Source organism: Mytilus galloprovincialis, chromosome 1 (assembly GCF_965363235.1).
Source record: "Mytilus galloprovincialis chromosome 1, xbMytGall1.hap1.1, whole genome shotgun sequence".
NCBI lineage: Eukaryota > Metazoa > Mollusca > Bivalvia > Mytilida > Mytilidae > Mytilus > Mytilus galloprovincialis.
In genome coordinates this window covers 100,726,906-100,754,897 of record NC_134838.1, presented here as the reverse complement: position 1 = coordinate 100,754,897, position 27,992 = coordinate 100,726,906, and the positions used below count along the sequence as shown (strand labels likewise).

Below are 27,992 nucleotides of genomic sequence, written 5' to 3'. Positions count from 1 at the left end.
GTCTTCTTTCATTGTAGGAAAAACTACATTAAAAAGAAAAAAGTAAAATCACAAAAATACTGAACTCCGAGGAAAAATCAAAACGGAAATACTCGACTTGATACATACGTTTTCTTAGGTAGAAAATGGTAGATTACACCTGGTTTTATAGCTAGCTAAACCTCTCACTTGTATGACAGTCCCATAAAATTCCATTATATTGATGTGTGAAAAAAACAAACAGACGTTATAGGTAATAATATCATAAATAAGGGTAAATCAGTCAACATTGTGTTATAATCGTAATCACCATGAACACAAACAAATATGTAACAAAGAAGCACAAAAGGGCATATAGACAAAGCTCATTTTCAAAAATGAAAGACAAGAATACAAGCATTTACCTCAGCACAATAACACTATGACAGAATGTATAAGTACAGAGCCACGTCTTGTAGCAAGAAAACAAAGGCAAATAGACAAAGCACATGAGCAAAAATGAAAGACAGGAATACAAAAGTTTTACCATAGAACAATTACACAATGACCGGATGTATAAGAAACGAGCTACGTCAAATTATTGTTTCATTAAATTAATAAAATAACAGTGTTTCAATAAATTTATAACAGATCTTAAATTTACTTAAATAAACTAACTTAATGCTACTAGTTTAAAATTGAGAATCGGTATGGGGAATGTGTCAAAGAGACAAAAATCCGGTTAAAATGCTGGAAACAGCTAAATAATGGAAGGAGGGTCATCAAACACCAAATTCGTCTCAGTATTTAAAATATATACATATGAAAGTCAGTATGACCTTTGAAGATTATGAAATCATGCAGAAAAAGCATTTTTGCATAATGACCCCATGCCCATTCTCATTTGACTTGATTTCAAAATATTATATTTACCGTATTACGTATCAAATTAACAGTAAATAATTCAGTATCACTTCGTCTTTGGTCCTCACACTTTGCTGACAAGGAGTAGGAGTCTTTAATATCGTAATCAAGAGTTGTCCCTCCTGTCAGAAATATTCCATATTCTATATCAAATTAAAATTTCGTGCATGTAGTTAGTCATAACAAGAAGGTTATCAATGAAATCGGGGATAATTCATGTCAACACAGAAGCTTAACTGGGTTGTATTATCTTCAGAACGGCATGTTCACCTTATTTATTTGGCCTTCTACCTAGTTTGATTCGAGCACCGCTGATTAATCTTAAATTGACAAAGCGTGAATGTAACGTACAGAATTGTAAGCCTCGTAGACACATTTTCCCACCCTTATCCGAAACAAAAATAACACTTTATTGAGTTCCAATCTTAATTAATAAATACAAACCAACGGTCGAAGGAGGTATGAGTGAAACATCAAATATAGTACTGGTAGGGTTCAGAGAACATGTAACTAAATCTCCTTCAAAGTCTGTAACATTGATTCTATGTAGTAAGGTGTTAGTATTGTCGTCTTCAAGGAAACTGACAGAATCCGGCAAGCTGTTAATAACAGGTGCCTACAAACATTCAAAACAGGTTTTGTTAGAATGGAAGGAAAACAATGTTATTCAAAATAATGATTATTCAGGTAAAGGCCATGCATACAAATACATAACAAGATTTAGAAACATAAGTAATTAAAACCTTAAGATATAGCAATGGTTGTAATAATAGGTATATTTAACTGCCTTAGCCCAAGGATGACCCAAGAAAGCAAACAATCGTAATTCCGATGGGGTACTCATCATATGGATAATAAATAAACGGTAAAAAATGTTTGCATTGTTAATATGAGGGTGTTGATGTTATGTTTAAAAAATATCACAATGCTTAGTTTAATTACAGAAAAGGCAGATGTTTTAAAATCCCCAGAAGCTCTTAAAAATACTGTATTCCTTATTCTGTTTTTTTGGGGGGAATCGAGTTCATATAACTACGCAATATAATGTCATGAATAAGGCCACATTTTGTAGATATGTTATAAGAAGTTGAGACTAATACAAATTACCTGATTGGGTATAATATTGATTGTCAATATGCCTTCTACGTTGTCATCATCATCATTACATCTTACAGTTATTGTGTAGGAAGGGTTATTATCATAATTCAAGGTCACACCAGGGTCCATAAACACGCCATTATCTGCAAAAAAATGTTGAAGGATGTAAACAAGATACTAACGTAGAGGCAGATTTATTTGAAGTCAGTAATGTCTTTCGCTGGTCGAAGAATAAACAGAGTAGCATATGTTTCTAATAATCAAAGCTCATTTCTGAATTTAATGGTATTTTTTGAGTAGAGTCATTTCTTTGAACTAGTAACATAAAACAATATAAGTAATAACAATATCTTAACAGAGTTTTTAGTCTTATTTGATCTTGAAAAAACTTCTCAAACATTTCATTAGCTAAAAGTATGCATTTATTTTGTTTTTTAGACTAATTGTCAACAAATATCCATTGTCAACTTCTAAATTCAAGTTAGGATATGAGGCAGGCTTTATATAAGTATTATGATTTAATAGTGGGACAACAGAACATATAGGCTGTAAGTATTTAGCGAAACGACACAAATATATGGAATCATATACTACTATTTCAAAGTCAGTGTGTATGTATATAAAAAACGTTCAGATTATTTTTGCTTGCTTGTGCTAAAATGTCTGATTGAAGGTTAATAAACTTTCTTCAAATTCGTTTTATACAATTTAAGTTTTACCTGTTGGTGGTATGTCAGAAACATTAAATGGAATACCAGCTCCGCCTTTCTTGTCGCATGTTACCGGGAAAGTAACGGTGTCTGTTGCATTAATGGTAAATATAAGAGTATCATCTGGTGTATCCTCTAATATTGATACAGTACTTGGAAGGTTGTTAATTACAGGAAGCTAAAAATCAAAATTATAAATCTAACTCATAATTTACAATTGAAACAGAATTTGTCAAAAGTCGTTGTTCTCAGAGAAAAAACAACAGCAGTAACTATAACATGTATCAGAGTAGATTCTCTTTCAACGGTAATGCACCGGACAAGAGTTACATTGTGGATAATATAATAAAGTGATTAACTGTTCTTTAAATTAAACTGTTCCGTCGGTTTTGAAGTTGGAACGGAAAAACACAAACGTTAGACATTATACCAGGTCAGATATCAAATGCACCAGTAGTTTTTGCAGGTTATTATACATTTACTTAGGGGTCCTAAACTTTCCTCTTTTTTAAGTTTAAGTAAAATTTTCTCGTGCAAAAATTAAATGATAACAAATTATAAAAAATTATATTATGGGACAACCATTTGATAAGCAAAAGTTTATTTTTATTTATCTCAATGAACGATAGCTTACAAAGCTGCATGGATATTTATTACATTTTCAAGCTCAACACTTTGAAGGAGCAGAATTTTTGATTTATATGTGGGGACTTTGTGACCTTTTGGTTTAAGTTTTTCATTTTAACAAGTAAGAAACTAGAGATATCTGTTTTACAAAAATCTACCGGAACATATTTCAAATAGCATATAATTTCAAACCAGAGCCATTAAAGGCAAGAAGATCCGAAGGAATTTTCTTTTGCGTTCACATTAGACGGCGTTTTAAAGTGCCATCCGTAATGATGAGCTTTTGCAGAAGTGATATTCGATGGGAATATTGGATCAGCAATGCATTTGTATCGGGGCTGTAGAACACAATTTAAACGCGGAAAAAGTCAGAAAAAAACCCAAAATATATAATTATTTTACCCTGTTGACTATGGTTATCTTCTGTGTACTACTGGAAGACTTGTCGCATGGATCTGTTACTGTCAAGCTTGGGTTATGTACTCCAACAGGGGGTACACTTATAACTCTTATTTCATCTATATGTTTAAAAATGTAATTATGTGCATAATTGAATTAAGTTAACATGAACCAGTCCATCTTATTGGTAATTATTTCCCCGACAAACATAATGTATTCCTTTGTGATATTGAAATTCCAAAACCTTTAAATTATGTTAAAAATAAAATAATTCAATAATACAAATTCATCTTTATTTGTTTCATCATTTTGATATCCATCAATTCTTTAATATTTAACGCAATTATTTGTTAACCTCTAATTGATAGAGAAATTTGTGATATCTCATATACTGTTTTAAGTTATGTACACATACTGAGTGTTTGTTTAAACGCAACTTTCAGTACCCCTTTCTATATCATGGCAGCCAGCTAAACTTGATGGTGCCACAAGCGGGATTCCAACTCACAACTTAAGAGTTGACTATCACCTATCACTATAAGGGAACTACCTGTAAAACCTCGGCATTCGAGGCCCTGTACACATGAAACGTGTGATTCATCAAGTTTATGTACGACCTTCGGATTAAAAGACTATCCTCATTCCCTTAAACGTATTATTTGCATCTTAATTCTCTTCTGAAGAGCAATGTATATTATACAGACGCTTTCTTTTACCTCTAAATTGTTAATAAAAAATGAAAAGATCGATTGTATTCATTGCCACTAGTACTTCTATAGTCGCCTGACATATTGTTTTGAGTATGGGGAGCAGGGGTCCAAAAAACCCATTATTTGAAACAATACACTGTTTAAATCCTCTTCATAGTTGTCTCATTGACAATTACACTACATTTCTTTTTTATTGTTCTGTAATTTGTTATTGCTGCTTTCGATTAGGTATGCGACATAAACGTAATAAGTCAACAAAAGAAACGAAAGACAAGTTTGAATTCCAATTTTTAACAAAATGTGATAATTTTTAACTATCCACTGAAAAAACATTCGTTTGCAAAGCAAATGCATATGATTAAAAGAATCTGACAAAATTTGAAAGTTAAAAAGTTAAAAAGTACTGTGTAATTGAACACAGGGGTCAAATTTATTATATGGAAAATACATCGCCTTGTATCGTTCTTTTGTTGACTAGTATATAAAGACTGATCTGTTTGGAGTAAAAAAAATGAAAGTATTTGTATTTTTAATTTTCAAATAATAGCAATTTTGAATATGTTCTTAAAATAGTAATTCTACAAATATTACATGTATCATTTTCTTGAAAAATGCACAATTATAGCAGTATGCCATACAAATAAGATTTTTGTGTTAAGCCAGACAATAAATGTTAACTACGAGAAAACCTAATTAATCAATAGAATAAAAAGTACAATAAGTAGTGCACGACACAATAGAATCATATTCAAAACAGTGTGGTTGTGGCCATTGATTGACGACCTAAATCATCCCATTGACTGGGACAGATAAGGTGAACGTTTGTCTGTAACGACCACTGCTCACTACTTACTTATAATAGAATTTAAACTGTGCGGTAACCAAAGGTTCTTAACGCCTTCAACAATAACATAATTCGAAATATTAGTCAGGAATAACCTTTATGTTTTGATTTATATTATTGATATAAATCATAACATCGTGTTATACCTGATTAATTTTTCGAATAACTTCATTTAGTTGTTGAAAACCTTTGGTAACCCCACAGTTTAAGTGTCTTTAACAAGTACATAGTGAGTAGTGGTCGTTACAGACAAACGTTCACATAATCTGACCAGTCAATGGGATAATTTAGGTCGTCAATCAATGGCCACAGCCACACTGTTTTGAATATGATTCTAAGATACTTTAAAATGTTCATCGTAATCCACTCTGGCAAACGAGATTAAAGAGCGAGGACGAACGATCAAACGAAGCCGTGTTCAAAAGATGGACTATTAGACACACAGAGCATCGCTATATAACCCGTATACTAAACTGATTTCTACGTATTTGTATTATTCATCCCTTAAGCCTAAATGTCTCAATTGTTTTAATTGTTAAATAAAACTATTCAAAAATATATATCATTTCAACTTACTTGTGGAATTCAAGTATTCGAAATAAGTTGAACCGCCGTCAAATGTAATCTGCAACACATTAGCATCTTCAGGGTCATTGTCGGTTGCTGTTACTGTGGTTACTATGTCACCTACTAATACCTCATCGTTAAACTTTGTAATGTCAGGTAAAGCAGAAAATGTTGGTATTTCGCCTGAATAGAAATGTAGATGTCACGCATTATATGAGCGGGCAAAACCATTCAGATTTGTTGCAACAATAATCCATCATAATGTCTAGTATGATAAGATAGTTACTTTATTTTGGAAAAAAAAAACCAATTAACATTCTAATTACTTTGTTTTTGAAAATACCACGGACCTTTATTGTACTCTTGTTTGTTCGTTTTGAATATAAAATTGAAGTTCAGAACGATTGATGTTGTTAGTAATTTGCAGTTGTCAGTAGTTGAGAAGAAACTGACGTCCCTTCCGTACCAACTACAACCGTGCTGGTTTCTATTGGGGTTCATATTGCTATATCATTTGTTGTATTATGGTGTTTGTGGTCAGTTCGTTCTATATCTATTTCAGCTACGTTGGATAGAAATCGACTCTTTGCCATATAAAAAAGAAGATGTGGTATGATTGCCAATGAGACAACTATCTACAAAAGACCAAAATAACACAGAAATTAACAACTATAGGTCACCGTACGGCCTTCAACAATGAGCAAAGCCCATACCGCATAGTCAGCTATAAAAGGCCCCGATAAACCAATGTAAAACAATTCAAACGAGAAAACTAACGGCCTTATTTATGTAAAAAAAAGTGAACGAAAAACAAATATGTAACACATAAACAAACGACAACCACTGAAATACAGGCTCCTGACTTGGGACAGGCACATACATAAATAATGTGGCGGGGTTAAACATGTAAACGGGATCCCAACCCTCCTCCTAACCTGGGACAGTGGTATAACAGTACAACATAAGAACGAACTATAAAAATCAGTTGAAAAAGGCTTAACTCATCAGAAGGACAAAAATACAAGTGGACGTGGCCCCGTATTTATACATCCCGACACAAAAAGACACAATGAACAGATCTGAGAGTACTCGCACATATATATATATGTACATAAATGAGACATGATTGATTTTGGAACATTCTAATACGAAATAAAAACGATTTTTTTTGGTCTGTTTTGTAGGGTTCATATATTAATTTTTTTTCAAACAGTAACATGCTAAGCACAGAGATTTGTTTTCAACCACCAATAGATCATAAATGTTTTGATATGTATATGCATAAGGTCGATTTCTATCCAACGCATCTCATTTTGTGTTTTCCGTTTTTATACCACACTGTCTATTTTTTAGGGATTTTGATTATTGATATAATTGCCCCTTGAATTCTTCTTTATCTCAATTAACAGAATTTTTACGTGAAATTCTGCCAGACAATTACAGCATTAAAAAGTTCTTAAATCCTACTGTCGACAACTACATATATTATATGTTGTCAGATATTGATCATTAATTAAATGTTGCGTAGTGGCTAATCAGGTAATGTACATTCAATGGTATTTGAAACGTGAAAATGTTCACTAATTTTACTATTTAAAAAGTATTACTTAATATTATTTCGTAATTCCTGTAATCAATTCCACCATCACACTGATAACAAAAATACAAACCCCTAACCCTAAATGCTATATGTTATACATTGAAAATGTATGACTGTTTGTCTATACTTGCTTGGTGTAGTTCTTGCGTTAATGGCGTATTGAAAGTTATTATTATCTGTCGCTGCAGACCAGTCATAGGGTGAGGTCATAGCTGATGTCACCCCTGTCAACTTAAGCCTGGTTCCACCAGTGTTCTCATAAAATATAATGGAGTTGCCGGTTGAATGTCTAAATAAATAAATTATTCATCTTGTTTCTTCTTAAGGGAAATCATATTGTTAAATTAATATCAGTTTACATTGTCCACTGCACAATGCTATCATATATTTCAATAAATACAAGATTGGCAGTTTACATATCGAGCCTATCGTAAAAACCTCCAATAAAATCTGGTATATGTAATTGGCACCATGGAAGTAATATTGGAAATATTACTTCCATGTTGGCACTAAAGACAACATGCTAATATATTGTAAATTAATATCGGGATGTAAATAATTTAACTGTTAAGAAACATATTTACTTGTTTGAAGAATGGCACTTAATTCACACACAATAAGCATCTTGAGAAAAAATTGATGGTGTGTAGGTAAAATCTGGAGTCGATTCCCACAGAGAATTCCTCCGTGTAAATCAAGAAATAATTCAAGAAAGCCATCATCAACGGCCCAGGCCATGTGTAAATTTACAACAAATCTATGCCTTCCATGAATTATTTCGATTCCAATAGGACAAATAAGTTCATTCAAATACTGAAGCGAGGGTGGGTATGCCGTGTGTGTGTAGCTGTTCTTTTTTACTCCTTGTAAGATAAAGCTAAAATATTCTCATAAATCTTTAGCCTGCATTGATTATTTCGTTAATAACCGCTAGAAAAAGATATGCTTTATTCTCAAACCCAATACTTGCGATATTTGATTTACATGTTTTTTTTGTAAGATACCGTCAAATTCAAAATTGCCATTTTTGTATCGAAGGGGCTGTCATCTTGACTCGCTGAAATCAGTTAATATGAGAATAATGCAATAAAACAGATTATTGTATAGCAATATAATATTTCCCACAGAAAGTAACCAAAAGTTAGCGTGCAATAAATTCCAATATTGCACTAGTGCAATAAATCTTCAAAATTCATGACGTCATCAACTTTTTTTTTAGTTTAAACCAATTTTTACTTTCAAATATTATATTGCTATACAATAAAAGGGTTATTGCATGAATATTGGGGAATATTGCCCTCGTAGAACATATATTGCACTCGCAAGCTCGTGTAATATAATATTCTACTCGGGACAATATTCCCCAATATTCATGCAATAACCCTAGAAAATAAAACAAAATCAACCTCAGAATTCCATTTTAATACAATATTATACGAACTTCGATGGTAACAAAAAAGTTTATATTTTTGTGACATTGACTAAATATTGTTTTTATACTGCAACTTAAATTAGTATATTGATACTTTTAAAATCTTAACATAAATATCAAGCTTATTTTCATCCCTTAATGAACCCCTGATTATGGAGAGAGTGTTCCATGATGAAATTGACATCGCACAAAATATAGCTGTGTTTAGGAAATAAACACAACTAGTTGCAGTATATTAATTCCTTTTATTATGCATCGAATTAGAATAAAAGTTCTTTTGTCTTTTGTTTTATTTCAATTTCTTATACAATGTACAAAAAATCGGCAAAGCGTTTGCAAATAGGTTCAAAAACATGTGAATTTACGTGGGAGGTATATTGTAACATCCATTATTATGATTTATCATATATTCAGTACCAAATACAGGAATTTTTTATATCTAATAAAAGGTTCTTTTTTTCACGTCTGTATCACCTACCCTGTATCGCATACCCCGTATCGCATAGCTGAAACCGTATCGCATAGTTGAACCCGTATCGCATACGCCGTATTAGACCTTACGCACGGTATTGCGTCTCAAGACGTAACATGTATAATTGAAAAATTTGACGCCACTTTGACATTTTGTTATCAAGAGCGGAGTACCTATACTCGATCGACTTTTATCGAATAAATATCATAAGCTGAAGAAATGTTTCAAAAATTTATCATGTATAAGGCAATTAATTACGTAAAGATAGCTTTTATTTTTTGATCTGTGATTAGATGAAAACAAATGCAATTTTTTCCAATTTTATTTTGAATAGAAAACATAGCAACCTTTTAAAAAAAAATCTTGCTTCTGGAGAGACACATGAGAAGATAATTTAGCCTGAACATTTTTTTGACAAATTGAACATAAAAATTTATGGTATTTATTTAATAAAAATCGGTCATATAATAAATCAACAATATTTAATATGTTAGTTTTGTATTATAAATGCGCATTTATACAACATGTTTCACCTTAGGAATGGACAAAAATAACGTTTGGACATAGTAGCTAGACATTCGATTTTAAAAAAATCTGCTTCAAGAAAAAGTTTTTTTTACATTTGAAACTTTGAAAATGTTAATTTTTTTCTGAATTTTCTATTGAGTAAAGTTTTAATATGATTTAATTATTCTATAGGGATAATAATAAAAGTGAAATTTTGATAAACTTTCCTCAAAACTCATTAAGACAGGTTCCTCTGCTGAATATTTCGTTGAAGGCTTGGTTCAAAGTTCAGCCAATACCAAAAAAACGGGTATGATGTTATAATATAAATCTAGTAGGAAGCTGATATAATAAATTTCGCAGATTTTATGTGCAAAATTACAACGGAACATAGAGAAATGCATTCAATTTAATCTGATATGTTACACCAGACATGTAATTTTTAACGCAAAGGTAAGATTTGCGAGTTCAATAAAATAAATTTATGGTGCAAAAATTTATAGAATTAACTTAAAATAAGAAAAAAATGTCCGGGCCTTTCTGTAAATATATGGATGTTGGTGATTTTATTCGGGTAACTTCGTTTACGGAAATTTATACACACTTTATAATTAACATATTACCTGGCTTTTACATATTCACGTTTTTTTATGCTGAACTGTAGTCGAATTCAATTCTATACATTTTTTTTACATGAAGCAATAGGAGTAAGAATATTTATTTAGCGCAAATTTAACCAGCATCACAACAAAATTATTTACCGGTATTTTTGTGAAATTTCAGTTCGATAGGTTATCAATTAGAGAAATTTTGGTAAGTATTACTTATTTATGTTAAGGTTCTACTGATGTGCTTCTCTAGACCTTTTTGACGGTCCGTTTTATCCCATTTATCTCAATACTATCTCCGATGACAGGAATGTCAACTCGACCTATTCGTGTCGAAATGAAAAATCCAATCTATTTGATGAAATAATTTCTTCTTCAACGGTTCATGCATTATTTTTGTATTATTTGATTACCAATCATATTAACGTTGCATGTTTGCATGAAAATGGTTATGTACATGTATTAGTGAATTGTAAGGGTGATGCAGCATGCGAGGTCAGTGCGCGATCACGTGACATTATTATTTGTAAACAAACATGCTCCCCGTGTAACACGTGTCTGAATTATCCTTTCAAAGTGTTATGAATCTTTCAATCACTATTTTATGATATTTTTCTTTTTGTTTTTAGGTTTGCATATCAGTAGTCCAAGTGTATTATAGAAATAGTTCCGAGTTGTGGTGTTTTTTTTTTTTTTGATAGCCTATAGAATTAGAAGGTAAGTCTACATAAGTTATATTTACATGTAACTAAAGTCTAAAAAGATGACTCCACTTTCCCTCTATATTTTAAAACCCGCTTTCCAATTTAAACAGCATTTGCTCCCCTTGAACGCTAATTTGCCCCTTCCCCGTCATTTCCCTTTAAAATTGCTCAAAAGCCATACTTATAGTCCATTTACATTAACGGCTGATTTGTGATTTTACCATCTTAACTGAAATTTTCATATTGAACACATTTGACCATTCAGTATGAGTTCCCATGTTGTATGTCTGATATGAAGGAGGTTTTAGGTCATGTTTTCCTAAACACCTTATTGCTATTTGTCTGTCTGGATTGTTAAAACCACAAAATCAGATAGTGATGAATATGCAAGTTTTCAACAATCCCAGAAATTACACCTTATTTAATTATCACTATTTAGTCCAATCTGGGAAAAACAGTCATACACTGTATGTACAACTTCCTGTTTGGGTCATGCGGCCGAAAATAAAGGTTTTTTAGTAGAGAGCTGAGGGAGGAAAAACTTAAGAAAGCGATCAATAGAGTATGATCCACTTTTTTTCGAAATTAAAATTGAAGTAAAAAATTATTTTGTTTAAAGTATTTCCAATATTAATAAAGTTAAAACGGGTCTCATTAAAAACTATTGTGCATTGTGAATTGTTTCAACGGCCCCCAGATAGCTTCAACTGGATGAAAAAGTTGTGTAATTTTAGAATTTATCCGGTATGGAATAAATAGCGATTAGGTGTATTGACATCGACGAAAAAATATAGGAAGTAAAGATACATGTAACTCCCCTTTAGGTTTTGTTAAATATTGGATATGACATTAAGAAGTTATAAAACTTTATTCTTTGAATATGTTTCTAGCGTAACATGCACGCTTAGTACTGCTTTTTATACGTCCGTCAAAGACGGGACGTATTATGGTATACAAATGTCCGGTGTCCGTCTGTCTGTCCAGCGTAAACATGTGGCACCGTAACTTGAGAACGACTTATCCAAATTTCATGAAACTTATACAGTTGTTTCTTATGATGGTCACATGATCTGTATACTTTTTGGTGAAAATAAGATTAAATTTTTTGAGTTACGGCACATTGTAACTTAAACAGGGGTGTGTTTTTTTCACATGTCACACCGTATCTCAAAAACAATTCTTGATTATGGCTTAAAACTTTAAACACTTCTTAGTTACATTAATCTTAATATCTGTATACTTTTTGGTGATGATTCAAAATTTCATATTTGAGTTATTGAGTATTTATCATGTTTTTTCCAAGTCAGGATCGATAATTAGTTTCAAAAACCGGAAGTGTGCCATTTGGCCTCAGACCACAATTAATTTCTCTATCATTTCTTTAGAACATTTTGTATCATAAAAAAAATGGCACCATGCACTTTTGTCAAATTTTTTGTGTGTTTATGTATACCAAAAATATATCCAAAATTCAGAAAGATTGAAGCAATCACTTTTACAAATTTAGCCAATATACATCCATACCCCTATGGACAAGTCAAGAGATGTTCCGAAAACTGTAAATATGACCTTTTTGCACTTGGCCTAATCACTCATTCCATATCAAAATCAGTTTAAATACAACATCCAAAAATTATTTCACCTCTCATCTTTCATTTCCTATGCAAGAGGAAGCGAAAGAGAACAAATATTATGTCATTTATCAGAAGCCTGTGTCAAAAACAGGGTCGGTTGATAATTTTTTTAGACAGTTAAGCTGCCTTATGGGAGCACCCTGGATTTGTGTGCTACCCAATAAATGCTGAAATATATGCCATTGTTATCATCTAGATGGCTACTATATTATTTATAACTTATTGGACAGTTTTTTCATACTTTTCATTCTGGATTATAAAAAATATGACCAGAAAAACCTTAAATGATCGTCGATTTTCCCAAAAGTTTTGAAGTTGCACATAGGAAGTAGAGCACATTAGAAATCCTTATGTAGTTTATTCTCCCCTGAGCTTTTGGCTAATATGTCAAAGAACAAATGTATGAAATATTTAATCGCCGAAAATCTCTAAAGACAAGTAGTTGAGATTTCCCAAATTGCAAAAGTCGTAGGAATATTGTTTGTCGTCAATACGTAGTCAACTACGTATCTATATGTCAGTAGTCTATTATATTAATGTGAATACACAGAACCCCATCCAATTACGGTTATTTTTGGAAAACAAATAGTGTGATTTGTCAAATTCAGCTGATTTTTTAATCGTCTGGAAAAAAGTGTACATTTTATGAGGGGGGATAATCCCGAGCTTAAAAACACGCGATCCCGGAGTCCCGATAAAGGTCATATCCCCCCTCTTTTATGGTCATGTCTAAGAATTACTGTTTAATCTCCATTTGGCAAGAATACTTCAACAAGATACCCCCATTTCTACCCTCATACATGAATATGGACATATCATATGTTATCCTATGTCATTTGAAATTGTGACACCAGAAAGCATTCCCCCCCCCCCATTCGATAGCTGATAATTGATTTTCTGTCAAAATCTTAATAATGAGGTCAAGGTGAATTCCGAGTATTGTCTGATAAGTTAAAGTCCGAGAAACTCGAAAAAAGTAAATAAACAAGGAGGAAAATAAATCTTTCTATATATTTCTTTTAGCCAAATTCTTTAGCAAATGACGAATTTTTACCACCACAAGTATTATTTTTTCGCAAATTGGGAAAATGGCGACTGCCAGCGGAAACCCTGTGTGAGGACACCCTATCAAGCTTGCGCTCGTGTTGTGTTAAAACATTTTTAGTATGCTGAAAAATACCAACAATAGAAAAATAAACAAATAATCGATATTGTAAAATATCATTGGTTGAAGAGCCAATGATTTACATACATGTACATAAATATATCAACCATAAAATACAACTAATTTGATTTACACCACAACTGTTGGAAAAAACCTTTATGTCTATCATGTATATAACTTATCTCATTCTAGTCCATTCAACTGACAGAATCAGTGTAAATTTCATGAATTCTTTAATATCATGTACATGTATAATCATGGACTATTCCTTTATATAGCAATATCTGTTAGCCATTTAGAGGTCTTTTGCATTTAAAGTTCAGTTTAAGTGGGCTTATTTTGTGAAAACGAAGTCAATTTCCAGATCATAGTTTACATTTTCTTTATATTTTGCTGTGTCAAAATAACCTCAATATCAAGGACAATATGTAGACCTAAAAACCGTCTATCACATTCTACACATGAGATTTTAGCAGGAAAGACTGTGATTGGAGTATTTAACCATTGCAACTTTTTAATTTGATCTCCTCCACTAATTGAAGTAGAATATTTAATAAAGGTGTGTCCACAATTTAGAATATGTTTATATATGTATAGAAATGATGTTGAGCCTGTTTTATAAATTGAAAAGGTTACATTTTCCCCCTTATTTCAAAATCTAAGCTTGAACATCTGCGGTCTTATAAAGTTGCCCCCTGCCGGGAATCTGGTTGTAACATGTACAACAATCAAAAATCAACCCACACTAAACTGAATGTAATTGAAAGACATCTAGAGGTTGATATCAGAGGCAGATTTAGGGGGGGGGGAGGTCCTGCTTTTTGAGAAAAAATTCTATTGCTTATATAGGGAATCACTGAATCATGACGAGCCCCCTCTTAGGTCAGTCAGTGGGCCCCCACTTAAGAAAATTTCTGGATCCGCCACTGGATATACAGTATCTAACAGAAGATGAAAAAGGGAACAATATGGTAAATTTTAGAGATTTATATTATTTCATGTACATGCATTTGAAATATATCAGATATATTGTTCGATTTTTTTTAGTTCTAAGTTCCAAGGTGACCTACCTTCCATTTTAGAAATTGGATTTAAATGCTAGTCTATCAGAAGGATTTTTCCTTTTAATTGGTTGTAGATATGGAATCTTATTTTACCATGAAGTCAGATTTGAAAATGACTGGGAATGAAGATGTTGTAAAGACTGAATGTCAGTTTTAGTCTTATATACAAACATGTATGTACTTTATAATTTTAGTCTTGCATGTATATAATTATGTGTACAATACATATATCACTGATTCAGTGTCAATGGTAAATAGACACTGACAAGTCTTAGATCTATAATATTTTATAGTTTTGAATGTTTTGTCCATTGACTAAAACTAGGTGGAGGTTTGTGTGTTCTTATTTCCAACAGAGGTACACTCAACATATATCAATATGTGCATTAAGCAAATTGATAGTTGCTAGATACGGAATGATTATACAACAAGAAAGTTTTAACCTGTGTATATATACTTAAAATATGTTAAAAAAAATCATGTCTTTTTCAGGACTTCCGAATCCAACCATGTAGTATGGAATGTTGTTGAGATATGGTTTTGGTCAATGGATGTTAATGAAGTACCTGTAGTACAAAGTATATCACTGGATTTAGCTCTTTGTCTAAGTGTATTATTAAAGTACTTTGCTTTGAGCTCAGTTCATTGTTATGCAATTCATTCTTTGTGAAATAAAGATTTGACAGAAAACTCTCATGTTCAAGGATTTGTCAAAGTAGTACCACCTCTATTTACAATGTAAGTATTAGGGAGATAAAAGCATTCTATTTTGATTTGAACCAAACATATTATTAAAAAAAAGAACAAATTTACCCGAGAATGCTACTCCCACTATATTTGTACTAGCAATATGATGCTAGGTTGTTTTAATACATCTGTATTCTGCCTTCTTATGACTCTGTCCTGAGTGTATATGGTCCTTCAACTATGTGGGGAAAAAAATATAAGGCCTATCTAGGCTTATCAATTTCTAAAACTATATTTCATTGTACATATTTGAAATTTTTATATAATTTTGTGGGTTATGGGACAAACAGTCAAGGAATTTAGGGCCAAAAACAAACATTTTTGTAGATTCAAGACAATAAATTGGAGTTATCTTTCTTTGTCCAGAATGGTTGTTGAATTAATATTACCTAAAACCATTGCTTTATGAAATCTTCTTTGAAAATTGGAGTTATCTTTCTCTGTCCAGAATAGTAGTTGAATCGACTTAAAATAATGCTATATATACAATATACAATGCAAAATTCACTTTACTACCAACTGATAAATTTAAGCAGTCTTTAATAGCCATTCAGTGATTACAAGCACTTTGATTATCATTCTAGGGTTATCCCCTTTCACAAATGGACAAATTTCTCAAGTGTGTCTCAATTAAATTTAGTGAAATGTGTATACAATGCTTACATGTATTACTGGTACCTCTAAACTCGGTTTAAGTTCAATTTTTAGCAGCTTCACTTTTACAGTTCTTGAATTATGTACCTTTATAATGTTATATGCTAGCGGAGGCATCATCACCATGACTGTATGACATTTACACTTTAATACTTTATGATGTATTGAAATGAGTAGTTAAATAATTACTGTTGCAAACTCCATTAAAAATTTGATTTGAGATCATTTTTATACAACCGCAAAAATTGAAAACTTTTTGGTTGTACATTGGTATCACGTTGGCATCATCGTCTTCATCCAAAGACATTCGGTTTTCGCACTCTAACTTTGAACAGTAAAAGTAAAATAGAAATATATGAAATTTAGACACAAGATAACTTAAGTATTAGTAAACAGAAATCTATGATTATATTTTAACATAAGGTCTATGGCCACATAAGGAGGGTTGGGATAGATTTTGGTAATTTTAGTTCCAACAGTGTAGATTTAGGGGTAAAAAACAGGCCCCAAATAAGCATTTTTCTTGGTTTTTGAACAATAACTTTAGTATAAGTTAATAGAAATCTATAAAGGTTTATGACCACAAAAGGAAGGTTTGGATTAATTTTGGAGTTTTGGTCCCAAGGAATAAGGGGCCAAAATTAAACTTTGTTTGATTTCATCAAAAAAATGAATTACGGTATTGTGCTTCTTTGATGTGCCAAATCTAACCATGTCCAAATTCTTAATTTTAGGTCCTGTTTTCTAATTGGTCTACATTAAAGTCCAAAGGGTCCAAAATTAAAATAAGCTTGATTTTAATAAAAATTGAATTCTTGAGGTTCTTTGATATGGTGAGTCTTAACATGTACTTAGATTTTTGATTATGGGCCCAGTTTTCAAGTTGGTCCAAATCGGGGTCAAAAATTATTATACTAAGTATTGTGCAATAGCAAGAAATTTTCAATTGCGCAGTATTCTGCAATGCACAGTATTGTTCAATAGCAAGAAATGTTCAATTGCACAGTATTGCACACTAGCAAGAAATCTCCAATTGCACAGTATTGTGCAATAGCAAGATATTTAATTGCACAGTATTGCACAATAGCAAGAAATATCTAATTGCACAATATTGCGCAATAGCAAGAAATTTTCAATTGCACAGTATTGCCAATAGCCAGAAATATTCAATTGCACAGGATTGTCCCGTTTTCAAATTGGTCTACATTAAGATCCAAAGGGTCAAAAATTGAACTTTGTTTCATTTCAACAAAAATTGAATTCTTAGGATTCAAACGCATTGATCTCAGCAATTTCTTCACTGTCGTTCCCTCAATAACTGCATTAAACAGTTTCTAAACATTATTCATTCAAAACCATTTTATTATACCAATGTCTCACACACAACATATTATAGTATACTGTTGTCTATCAGTCCATCATCCACACTTCAGACAATAACAAGAAAACACTTCCCCCTACTCTCAAGAAACTTTGTTGAAATGTTTATATCTATTGACATTAGCTCCACATCGATTTTATAAATTTTAGAATTTTCATTTCCATGTTATGAAGAGAGATTTTATCCTTAAAAAAGAAAGAATTTTCCAATTTTGAACAATAACACAAAAATGCATCCATCACCTTTAATTAAACTTTGGTGAATTGTTTACACTATTGACCTAAGGTCCCTTTTGATTGTAATAAATTTCAGATTATACATTTCTTATGAATTTTTATATCTGCTAAAAAAAAGAAGGGATTTTATAGTTTTTGGACACCTATAACTGCAGGAGTTTCTGGCTACATTGAAAACCCATTGGAGGCATTCAGCTGTTGTCTACTCTATGGTTGGGTTGTTGTCACTTTGACACTTCCCTCATTTCCCATCTCAATTATTCACACAAACACTTCCACATCATTTTATAAAACTTGGGTGAATTGTCTATGTCTGTTTGTTGACTTCAGCTGCATTCCAAAATTTAAAACAAAATTAACAACTACAGGTCCCCAAATAGCCTTCAACAATGACAAAAGCTCATACAGCACAGTCAGCTATAAAAGACCTTAAAATGACAAATATAAAACAAATGAAATGAGAAAACAAATAGACTAATAATTGTACAAAACAAAATAGTTCAACCTTTAAGCAAGCTTAAACGGAATCAAGACATATCATGCGCTTACAGACAAACACCATATTCAAACACTCAAACAACTAATTCATAGAGAGGGGTGGAAGTTGAAGCCCCCTTTTTTATCAGTCAATGCATTTGAATGAAGACATGTACACATCAACTCAATTTGTTAATACACATTTCCAGTCTAGCTTTCAATACATTTGTAACGACCTTTAACCCCACTGACAATTTGCGTCTGTGTCCATACTTGTAATGTAAAAAAAAATCTTTTTCTTGAAGCAGATTTTTAAAAAAAAATCGAATGTCTAGCCACTATGTCCAAACGTTATTTTTGTCCATTCCTTAGGTGAAACATGTTGTATAAATACTAAATTTGCATTTATAATACAAAACTAACATATTTATAAGATATAAACTATAAGTTCATTCAAATGGTTAAATGAGTCGGGTGTTTTCATTAACATTATGACCTTACATTTTTTTCGGAAAGTATTCCCTATGTCTAGCTATTATGTCCAAGGGTGTCATTTTGACGTTTCTGCACAGTGACGTCTTTTATACAAATACACACTATTTACGAACTGTTTAGGCAGTTAAAATGATGCCGGGAAATGTTCATTCCAAAATGGTCTGCTGAATCAAAATAACACTCAGATTAGAAAAACATACACGCATAAGGAATAAACCCTTTAATAAACACAGGGGAAAAGGGGGGATGGGCCGAGGGATAATTTGTTATGGACAAAAGTTTTCACGCAAATCTAAAACACCTTTATAGATTAGAAACCGATTAGAATCCGAGTTACAAAGGTCTTATAAATTTTAAACAACTATATAAATAAGTATTTGTAAAATTAAACCACCAGTGCTAAAAAGATCGAGAAATAGTCTGAAAACTCGCACAGATATTGGACAAAATTGAATTTAATTTAAAAAAAAACATTTCAACTAAAATCATTATAAAAAGAAATATTGCTGAATTAATATATGACCGATTTTTATGAAATAAATACCATACATTTGTATGTTCAATTTGGCAAAAAAATGTTCAGGCTAAATTTATCTTCTCATGTGTCCCTCCGGAAGCAAGATTTTGTTTAAAGGTTGCTATGTATTCTATCCAAAATAAAATTGGAAAAATTTGCATTTGTTTTCATCTAATCACAGAGCAGAAAATAAAAACTATCCTTACGTAATTAATTGCCTTATAAATGATAAATTTTGAAACATTTCTTCAGCTTATGGTATTTATTTGATAACAGTCGATTGAGTAGGTACTCCGCATTTGATAACAAAATGTCAAAGTTAGTATATGGCGTTAAATTTGTCAATTATACATGTTACGTGTATTGCGATACCGTGCGTAATATTGCATACCTGGTATGACGTCATAAATCGAATCGTCTAGTTGCTGTTCCCACTACGAAAAAGTCCTATCATTTCATCCAGTTTGATATAAATTAGTCATGTTGTTACTTACTATTTTTTTTTTTAAATTTTTATAATTAAAACATGTAGTTGAAATGAGACACTTAGTATCGTTTACAAGTGTAGTGAATTATTTAAATACATGGTCTTAAAAGCATATTGAGAATGTAATAAGGCTATAGGGGACTTTACGATGCGGATATTAAGCAAATAAGGAAGTCTACATACAAAAAAAAGTCAGCTTGAAAAATACAGGAAAATTATAATTCTTTTCTAGCTTATAATTTCGGACGATTAAAAAACAATGGATATCCCATGAATCTAATTCTATATATGATAAACAGAATAATACATGACAAAATCCGTATCGCATGCTGTATCACGACGAAAAACCTAGATCAGTCCCGAGGGCCGAAGTCTGCTTTAACTATATCGAGAATTTTCTCACGGTGTTTTTAACAAAGTTAAAGAAGCACGTCATATTAGAATCAGATCCTTATTGTGTTTACCCACCATTACAAACTTTAATTGTTCTATGGGATTCGGAGCCCTCCGCGTTTTCGGTGTGTATACAAATCGTAAGTATACTGTCGCACGTGCTTGCATCAATTATATATTTAGACTTATAATCATATCGGGATCCCATTTCAATCGGTAATCTTCGGGTATCATGTCAATGGTTAATTTAGATGACACATAGTCCCAAAATACGCTGCCTGGCTGTTTATACATTTGTACTTCACAACTATTGAAAGTCTTTTTTTCTATGGAACTTTTGTACTTTTCTGATGTACCTTTCAGAATGTTGTAAATTAAATTTTAAAGTTTTCAAAATCATCAATTTATGAATATGCCAGGAAATGACAACTTATATATTTCTGTTACTTACAGTCCCATTAAGTCATCTTTATAAACTCGAATTCTATTTCCGTCTGCAATATTTTCATTTTCGTTGTTCCCAGGATCTGTCATTAAATCAAAGTCAATTGTATTTGATCTTAGGAGAAAAGATGTAGATAACACATCCCGGTTAAATTTGTGTGTGATTTTATTTACAGGAATTTTTCTAAAATCAAAAATCAAAATCATTGTCCGCTTGCGACGAATAACTCGGACGCTAGACTAACCTTCAGATTTTTACTTGTTCTGGTCTTTGTTTACAGTATGGGTTGTGCTCATTATTGAAGGTTGAAGATGAACTATAGTTGCTTACATCTACGTCATTTGTACTCTGTTGTCGAATTGGCAATCATATAACATCTCCTTTGTTATATCTATACGTTCAATTTCGTGTATTTAGCACAACTTTTTAAAATTTTGGATCCTCTATGCTCTTCAACTTTGTACTTGTTTGGCTTTATAAATATTTTGAAATGAGTGTCACTGATGAGTCTAATACCCCAGTCCCACTAGGCCACGATCGCACTACGATCTGTGAAAAAAACGCAAATTTTGATGATCGTGGTACGATCGTGGAGGTCACAGTAAGGTCGTACCACGATCGTGGTGAGGTCTTCAAGATCGTGAAGAGCGTGGCCAACTTTGAACATGTTCAAAACAATCGTGGTGCGGTCGTGGCGAAATTGGGGCGTAGTAAAAGCGTAGTGAGAGCGCACTAAGATCGTAGTAAGATCGCAAAGGTCGCTGTGCAATCGTAGCGAGAGCGTGATTCTATTCGGAGAGATTGCGCTACGATCTCACACAACATTATCACGACCTTACTACAACCATCACGTTCTCACCGCGACCCAACTACGCTTCCACTACGACTTTCTCACGCTGTTCACGACCATATTACGATTCTAGCACGCCCTTGCCGTCCTCATCACGCTCTTCTCACGACCTTACTACGTTCACACTACGACCATCATTATTATTGTCATTTTCACATAAAATATATAAAAAAAACTCCCTAGATTTTGTTTGTCTAAATGTATTTATCCATTTGCTCTAACGGCTCAACCATGCTTCTCGTTTTTATATAGATTAGACCGTTGGTTTTTCCCGTTTAAATGGTTTAATATTAGTATTTTTTGGGTCCCCTTATAGCGTGCTGTTCGGTGTGATCCAAGGCTCCGTATTGAAGGCCGTACCTTGGCCTATAATGGTTTACTTTTATAGATGTTTACGTTGATGGAGAGTTGTCTCATTGGCACTCATACCACATCTTCCTATATATATTGACACATCTGTGTCATCTCTGCTATCGTTCACTAAAATATCGTCATTTGAGCTTTATGGACCAGCAATAGGTTGTAATTTAGGTTTGATTGGTCGTTTCGACATCTCTTGATGACAAGTATTATACTACTTATGTGTATAGTATCAGTTTAATTGAAGTCTGGAGCTGGCATGTCAGTTAACTGCTAGTCTGTTGTTATTTATGTATTATTGTCATTTTGTTTATTTTCTTTAGTCACATCTTCTGACATCAGACTCGGACTTCTCTTTAACTGAATTTTAATGTGCGTATTGTTATGCGTTTACTTTTCTTCATTGGCTAGAGGTATAGGGGGAGGGTTGTGATCTCACAAACATGTTTAACCCCACTATTTTTGCGCCTGTCCCAAGTCAGGAGCCTCTGGCCTTTGTTAGTCTTGTACTATTTTTAATTTTAGTTTCTTGTGTACGATTTGGAGTTTAGTATGGCGTTCATACTTTGCTCCCTCTGCCTCTACGTCACGTGTTCTAGTAGATTTTGGTGGCATGACTGTATTGTTTCCGAGAAATCTCCGTTTTAATCAGAAATAGAAGGAATGGAACTATATTAATATGAAACACAATATTGACGGTATTGCTGAGAACGTAGTAAGATCGCGGTATGAACGTAGTATAATCGTGGTAAAAACGTGCTATAATCGCAGTAAGATCGTGTTGCAATCGGATAGCTCGTGGTATGGTCGTGGTGAGAACGTGAAGAGCGTAGAAAGATCTTTATAAGCGTAGTGAGGTCGCAGAATAAGCGCGGTGAGAACGTGGTTTAATCGTAGCGGGATCGTTGTAGAAGCGTAATTAGGACGTAGTAGCATCGTGAAAACAACGAAAATTAACATTTTCATGCCGCTCATACAGCGACCTCACCACGATCTAAATTTATTTTAGATCGCGGTGAGCGTGGTGCGATCGTGGTCTAGTGGGACTGGGGCTTTATGAAGACGAAACGCGCGTCAGCATACTAAATTATAATCCTGGTACCTTTGATAACTACATATTCGAGCATCGTTGGTATTTGTGAGCAGGTCAAAGAGACATGATAAATCACTGGTGTAAACATGATATCGATATAACTAGAACTATTATAGATAATCTTACTATTTGCATTCAATACATTGGTACCAACTAATGTGTACGAACTTCCAGCATCTAGTCGCCAAACTTGTGCTTCAATAGTACCACTCGTTTGGGCATGGAACCTCCATCTTTTTACAAATCCGCAACAAGGAAATTTATCAGCACTCCTGGTTATCAATATTGCAACACCTTTTAAAGGACAATTACAAAACACGATTACTTTTTTGATTAGGATGAAATACTGTTTTCTTTTCGTTTAAAGTATTACCATATATGTGTCTTAAATTAATTGTTATGCGAACATGTTTTTTTATTCGCCCGGTAGCTGAGAATCTAAACTAGAGGCTCCGAAGAGACTGTGTTGCTCACCTTGGTCCATAGGCATTCCAAACAAAGCACATTCTCCAACATTGTAGACGAGAATAGACTTCATGAAAAAAAATATTTTTTCATCTTGTGTTACGTGTAACCGGGCGTGACATTTAGATATTTTTACCCTCCCTCGCGGGGTTCGTACCAGTTTCCTGGGATTTAAAAAGCAATTCAAAAGTTCTAAAGTAAATAAAAAGATTACACTATCAAATATTAAACAAATACTATACTACATAAATCAAAACAAGTTTCAACACCTATCAACCTAACCCGAACCTGTTATATTAACTGTTTGAAACCCTTTCAGTCCGATACTGCTTAAACTTACTGTTTGAAACTATAGTCTGAAACATAAATGTTTGGAACTGGTCTGAAACCTTCATGTATGGAACGGGTCTGAAACCTAAATGTATGAAACTGGTCAGAAGGTTTGGAAATATAATTGTTTGAAACCTAAATGCTTGGAACTGGTCTGAAACCTAAATGTTTGGACTGGTCTGAAACCTAAAGGTTTGGAACTGGTCTGAAACCTAAATGTTTGGAACTGGTCTGAAACCTTAATGTATAAAACGGGGCTAAACCTAAAATGTATCAAACGGGCTGAAACCTTAAAGGTATAAAACTGGTCTGAAACCTTATGTATGCAACCGGACAGAAACGTATCAAAACGAATGTATGGAAACTATTCCAAATGTTGTAAACTTTCGACGTCTGAAACTCTATTAAACTATATTTATAAAACTGTTGGAACAGGGTAGCCCATTTTCGAGTGTTTATTTATCTATCATAATTTAAAGCATATGTTGCATAACAGAAAAAAAATGTTTCTCGCTAAATATCAAAGTTTTCACGAGATTAGTCAAAAATGGAAAAAAAATCGTAATATATGTCTTTAAATTATTTTTCTTATACCCCTATAAGAATTAACTTATATATGGACAAATGGTAGAGCTTATTATTCTGTATCTTTTTCCTTTCAGATTTTCTCTATTTAAAACAGTTAAAAACTTAAGTTTTACCCCTCTTCCTATTTTTATATTTCTGTCAGCCATGTTGGTTGGTAGGTGGGGTCATATGACACATTTTTTTTTAATTAGATACCTTAATGATGATTGTGGATATGTTTGTTAAAATTTGTCTCTGTAGTTTCAGAGGAGAAGATTTTTGTAAAAGATACAAACGTTTTTACCAAAAAAATGTTGAAAAATGACTTAGAATGACAATAACTCTTGACGGGGTCAATTGACAATTTTGATCATTATGACTTATTTGTAGATCTGACTTGCTGAACAATTTTGCTATTTACAGTTTATCCCTATCTATCATAATATTTAAAATAATAACCAAAAACAAACAAACAAAAAAAAAAAAACTTTAAATTACCAATTTTGAGGCAGCAACCTATCAACAGGTTGTCTGATGCGTCTATAAAATTTCAGAGCAGATATATCTTGTCATGATAAACAGTATCATCCCAAGTCAGATTTGCTGTAAATGCTTTAGTGTCATCTTGGTTGATTGGTGGTGTAATCGGATATATACCCTAAGGTTGTTTTAGGCCAAGTTTAGTTCAATTTGACCCAGTAGTTTCAAAGGAGACGATTTTTCTAAAAATATTACGAAGAATTTTGAAAACTTTACTTTAAATGGAAATAACTCTCTATGGGGTCAATTGACAATTTTGATCGTGTTGACTAAAAAATTGTAGATCTAACTTTGCTGAACAATTTTGCTGTAAACAGTTTAAATCTATCTATTAAAAAATCAAGATAACCAAAAACTGCAAAATTGCATTAAAATCAGTAAATAAGGGACATCAACCCATCAACGGGTTGTGTGATGCGACTGTAAATTGCAGGGCTGATATATCTTGACCTAATGACGTTTGTATCTAATGTCAGATTTAGTCTCAGAACTATAAGTCAAAAACTGCATTTTACCCCAAATGTTCTATTTTTAGCCATGTCGGCCATCAGGGTTGATTGGTGGGATCATCGGACAAAATTATACTTTTTTTACACTAGATACCATAAGGATGATTTTAGATAAGTTTGGTTTCATCTGGCTCAGTAGTTTCAGAGGAGAAGATTTGTGTAAAAGTTAGCGGACGACGACGGACCCAAATAATAAGAAAAATTATAGAATAAAAAGTAACCCTTTCCGTCCATTGATTTTAGAAAAAAAAAAACTAGAGCTGTGGTATGATTTCAAATGAGAATATCAAACGACAAGGATTTGTACTAACGCTTTCAAATACGGCTGTAGATTAAAAACATTAAGACATAGGAGCTGAATTTGTTTTGTAGTGGGTCCGTATTTTGTGGTACATGTATATGGTATATCCTTTGTTAGAAGTGCAGGTAAAGTACTGCCGAAGAGATAGCAATAAAATTGGGAATGGAAATGGGGAGTGTGTCAAAATCAAAGAGACAACAACCAGACTAAATAGCAGACAACTGCCAAATGCCACCAATGTGTCTCCATTTCAGCGAGAAATTCCTACACCCGGAGGCGTGCTTCAGCTGGCCCCTAAAACAAAAATGTATGCTAGTTCAGTGATGATAAACGTCATACTAAACACCGAAATATACACAAGAAACTGCAATTAAAAATCATACAAGACTGTACCTGTTTCTGCATCCACATTGTCATCAGCGTCTTCTGGATCATTTATTCCTGTATCGCGATCTGTGGTACAAGATGTTACAGTTGGAGACACCCACCAACCTTTCAAATATAGGTATAGAAAATAAGAACCGAGCCTCATCTTTGGCATTTAAGAAAGAAGTATATCCGTAGATAACAGAATAAACATTAATTTTCTGTGAAATCGGACAAATTTCGGTAATAAACGTTTTTAGAAGAAGAAGATTTTTATTTCCAATTATGAGCCATAAAAAGCATAAACATTACAACATTAATAATTTTCATAATACAATACAAACATTGAGATATTGTTTTAATAATAATGCGAACAATTCAAGTTCTAAAAGAATATGTAGATACATTATTTATAATATTTTTCTTTTATCTAATGCATTAAAATGCAAGTGTAGTTGCCATAGATAACAAACAAACAGCCAAAAATAAAATATCAATATATGTATAATATATAGTCAGTTTAGATAAACATATAATAACTAGACGAAAAGAAAATAAAAGTCAAGAATATCTTTGAGTCATCCTGTTTACATATAAAACATTGCCGGAAACTATAAAACATTTGGGTCAACTGAAGCCCGCCTCCAAGTGAATGATTTTGTGGTCCTGTAATGTTTTCTGCCTTTTTTTCGGGTTTTTGTCTCTAACACATTCCCTATTTCCATTCTCAATAACTGACGCTTTGTTGGTTAAATATATAATGCTACTATAATGCAACTATGAACGTTTACATACTATATTAGATTTTGCATATACAGTAACTCATGGCGTCACACCCTAATGCCAGGGAAAGGCTTCAGGAGACAACCTCGAGGAATATCCGGATTATGAATCCATAACATCCGACAAAAAACTTTAAGTGCTGAAGACGGCAATGATGGGCCATACGGCGCAATCTACCACGTATAAATACCCGATGATTAGAAGAAGATGACGACGATAAGTAAGACTCATAGCTTAAAATAGGTTTTCAAGCATTTTTCAAAAAAATACTATTTCAAGGAAATATGTTGATGAGCGAAGGAAGATTACATAAAGTGAACGTATACTTAAGTAAAAAAAAATTCCTTCAAATACAATACACTTTTGCGTCTGCATAATTATAATAATAATATTGATCGGATACGGCACTCGTCACATTTTTAACACACAATGTAGAACATTTCTATCAATTAATTTAATTTGAGTTAACTCTTATATTACCAATAAATAGTTTTAAACTCCATTTCGAACATCACTATCTATGACTCTTTTTTTGTATAAGCTCGATACCGCACGTATATTTAAAAACTTTAAAAAAAAACGCACAAGAAATACTGCAAAAAATAGTATCCTCCATTTGTATTTCCTGACTTTTTCAAGTTAATGATGTCAGTTCGATACTATATTCCCAATTATAAACATGACATAGAAGACTATTTTTTATTTCAATGGACAACAGATAAAACATGTTTTTGCATGAACCCCTGAGGGGTTCATGCTTATATATTGGTGAGTTTTGGATGTGTCTATGGGCCACTCGATATCTCTCGGCCGAAAGTTTCTATAAAACAACAACGCTATTATATTTGTTTTGAAGCGATCTCTGAATATTCTGTGTGTATCTAGGTCAATTATAACACTGCATTGTTCAGTGGCAGGATAACATGCGTGAAGAATTAACTACGTATTATAGTGTATTAATAATTTTATCATT

General features: G+C 32.6%; 1 protein-coding gene across 1 annotated transcript in view; it reads right to left on the bottom strand.

The window, feature by feature from the left end:
* Positions 1–23,434, bottom strand: part of LOC143051792 (cadherin EGF LAG seven-pass G-type receptor 2-like) — a 38,189-nt gene extending 14,755 nt beyond the window's left edge. Inside the window, exons 1-9 of the mRNA XM_076224769.1 lie at positions 23,285–23,434; positions 20,862–20,937; positions 7,569–7,726; positions 5,847–6,020; positions 3,720–3,835; positions 2,700–2,868; positions 1,990–2,123; positions 1,327–1,498; positions 892–1,025 (exon numbers count right to left, since the gene is read on the bottom strand). Of these exons, the coding sequence (XP_076080884.1) occupies positions 892–1,025; positions 1,327–1,498; positions 1,990–2,123; positions 2,700–2,868; positions 3,720–3,835; positions 5,847–6,020; positions 7,569–7,726; positions 20,862–20,869 (1,065 nt within the window). The 5' untranslated portion in view covers positions 20,870–20,937; positions 23,285–23,434. The remainder of the gene's footprint in view (positions 1–891; positions 1,026–1,326; positions 1,499–1,989; positions 2,124–2,699; positions 2,869–3,719; positions 3,836–5,846; positions 6,021–7,568; positions 7,727–20,861; positions 20,938–23,284) is intronic.
* Between the last annotated feature and the right edge of the window lie 4,558 nt (positions 23,435–27,992).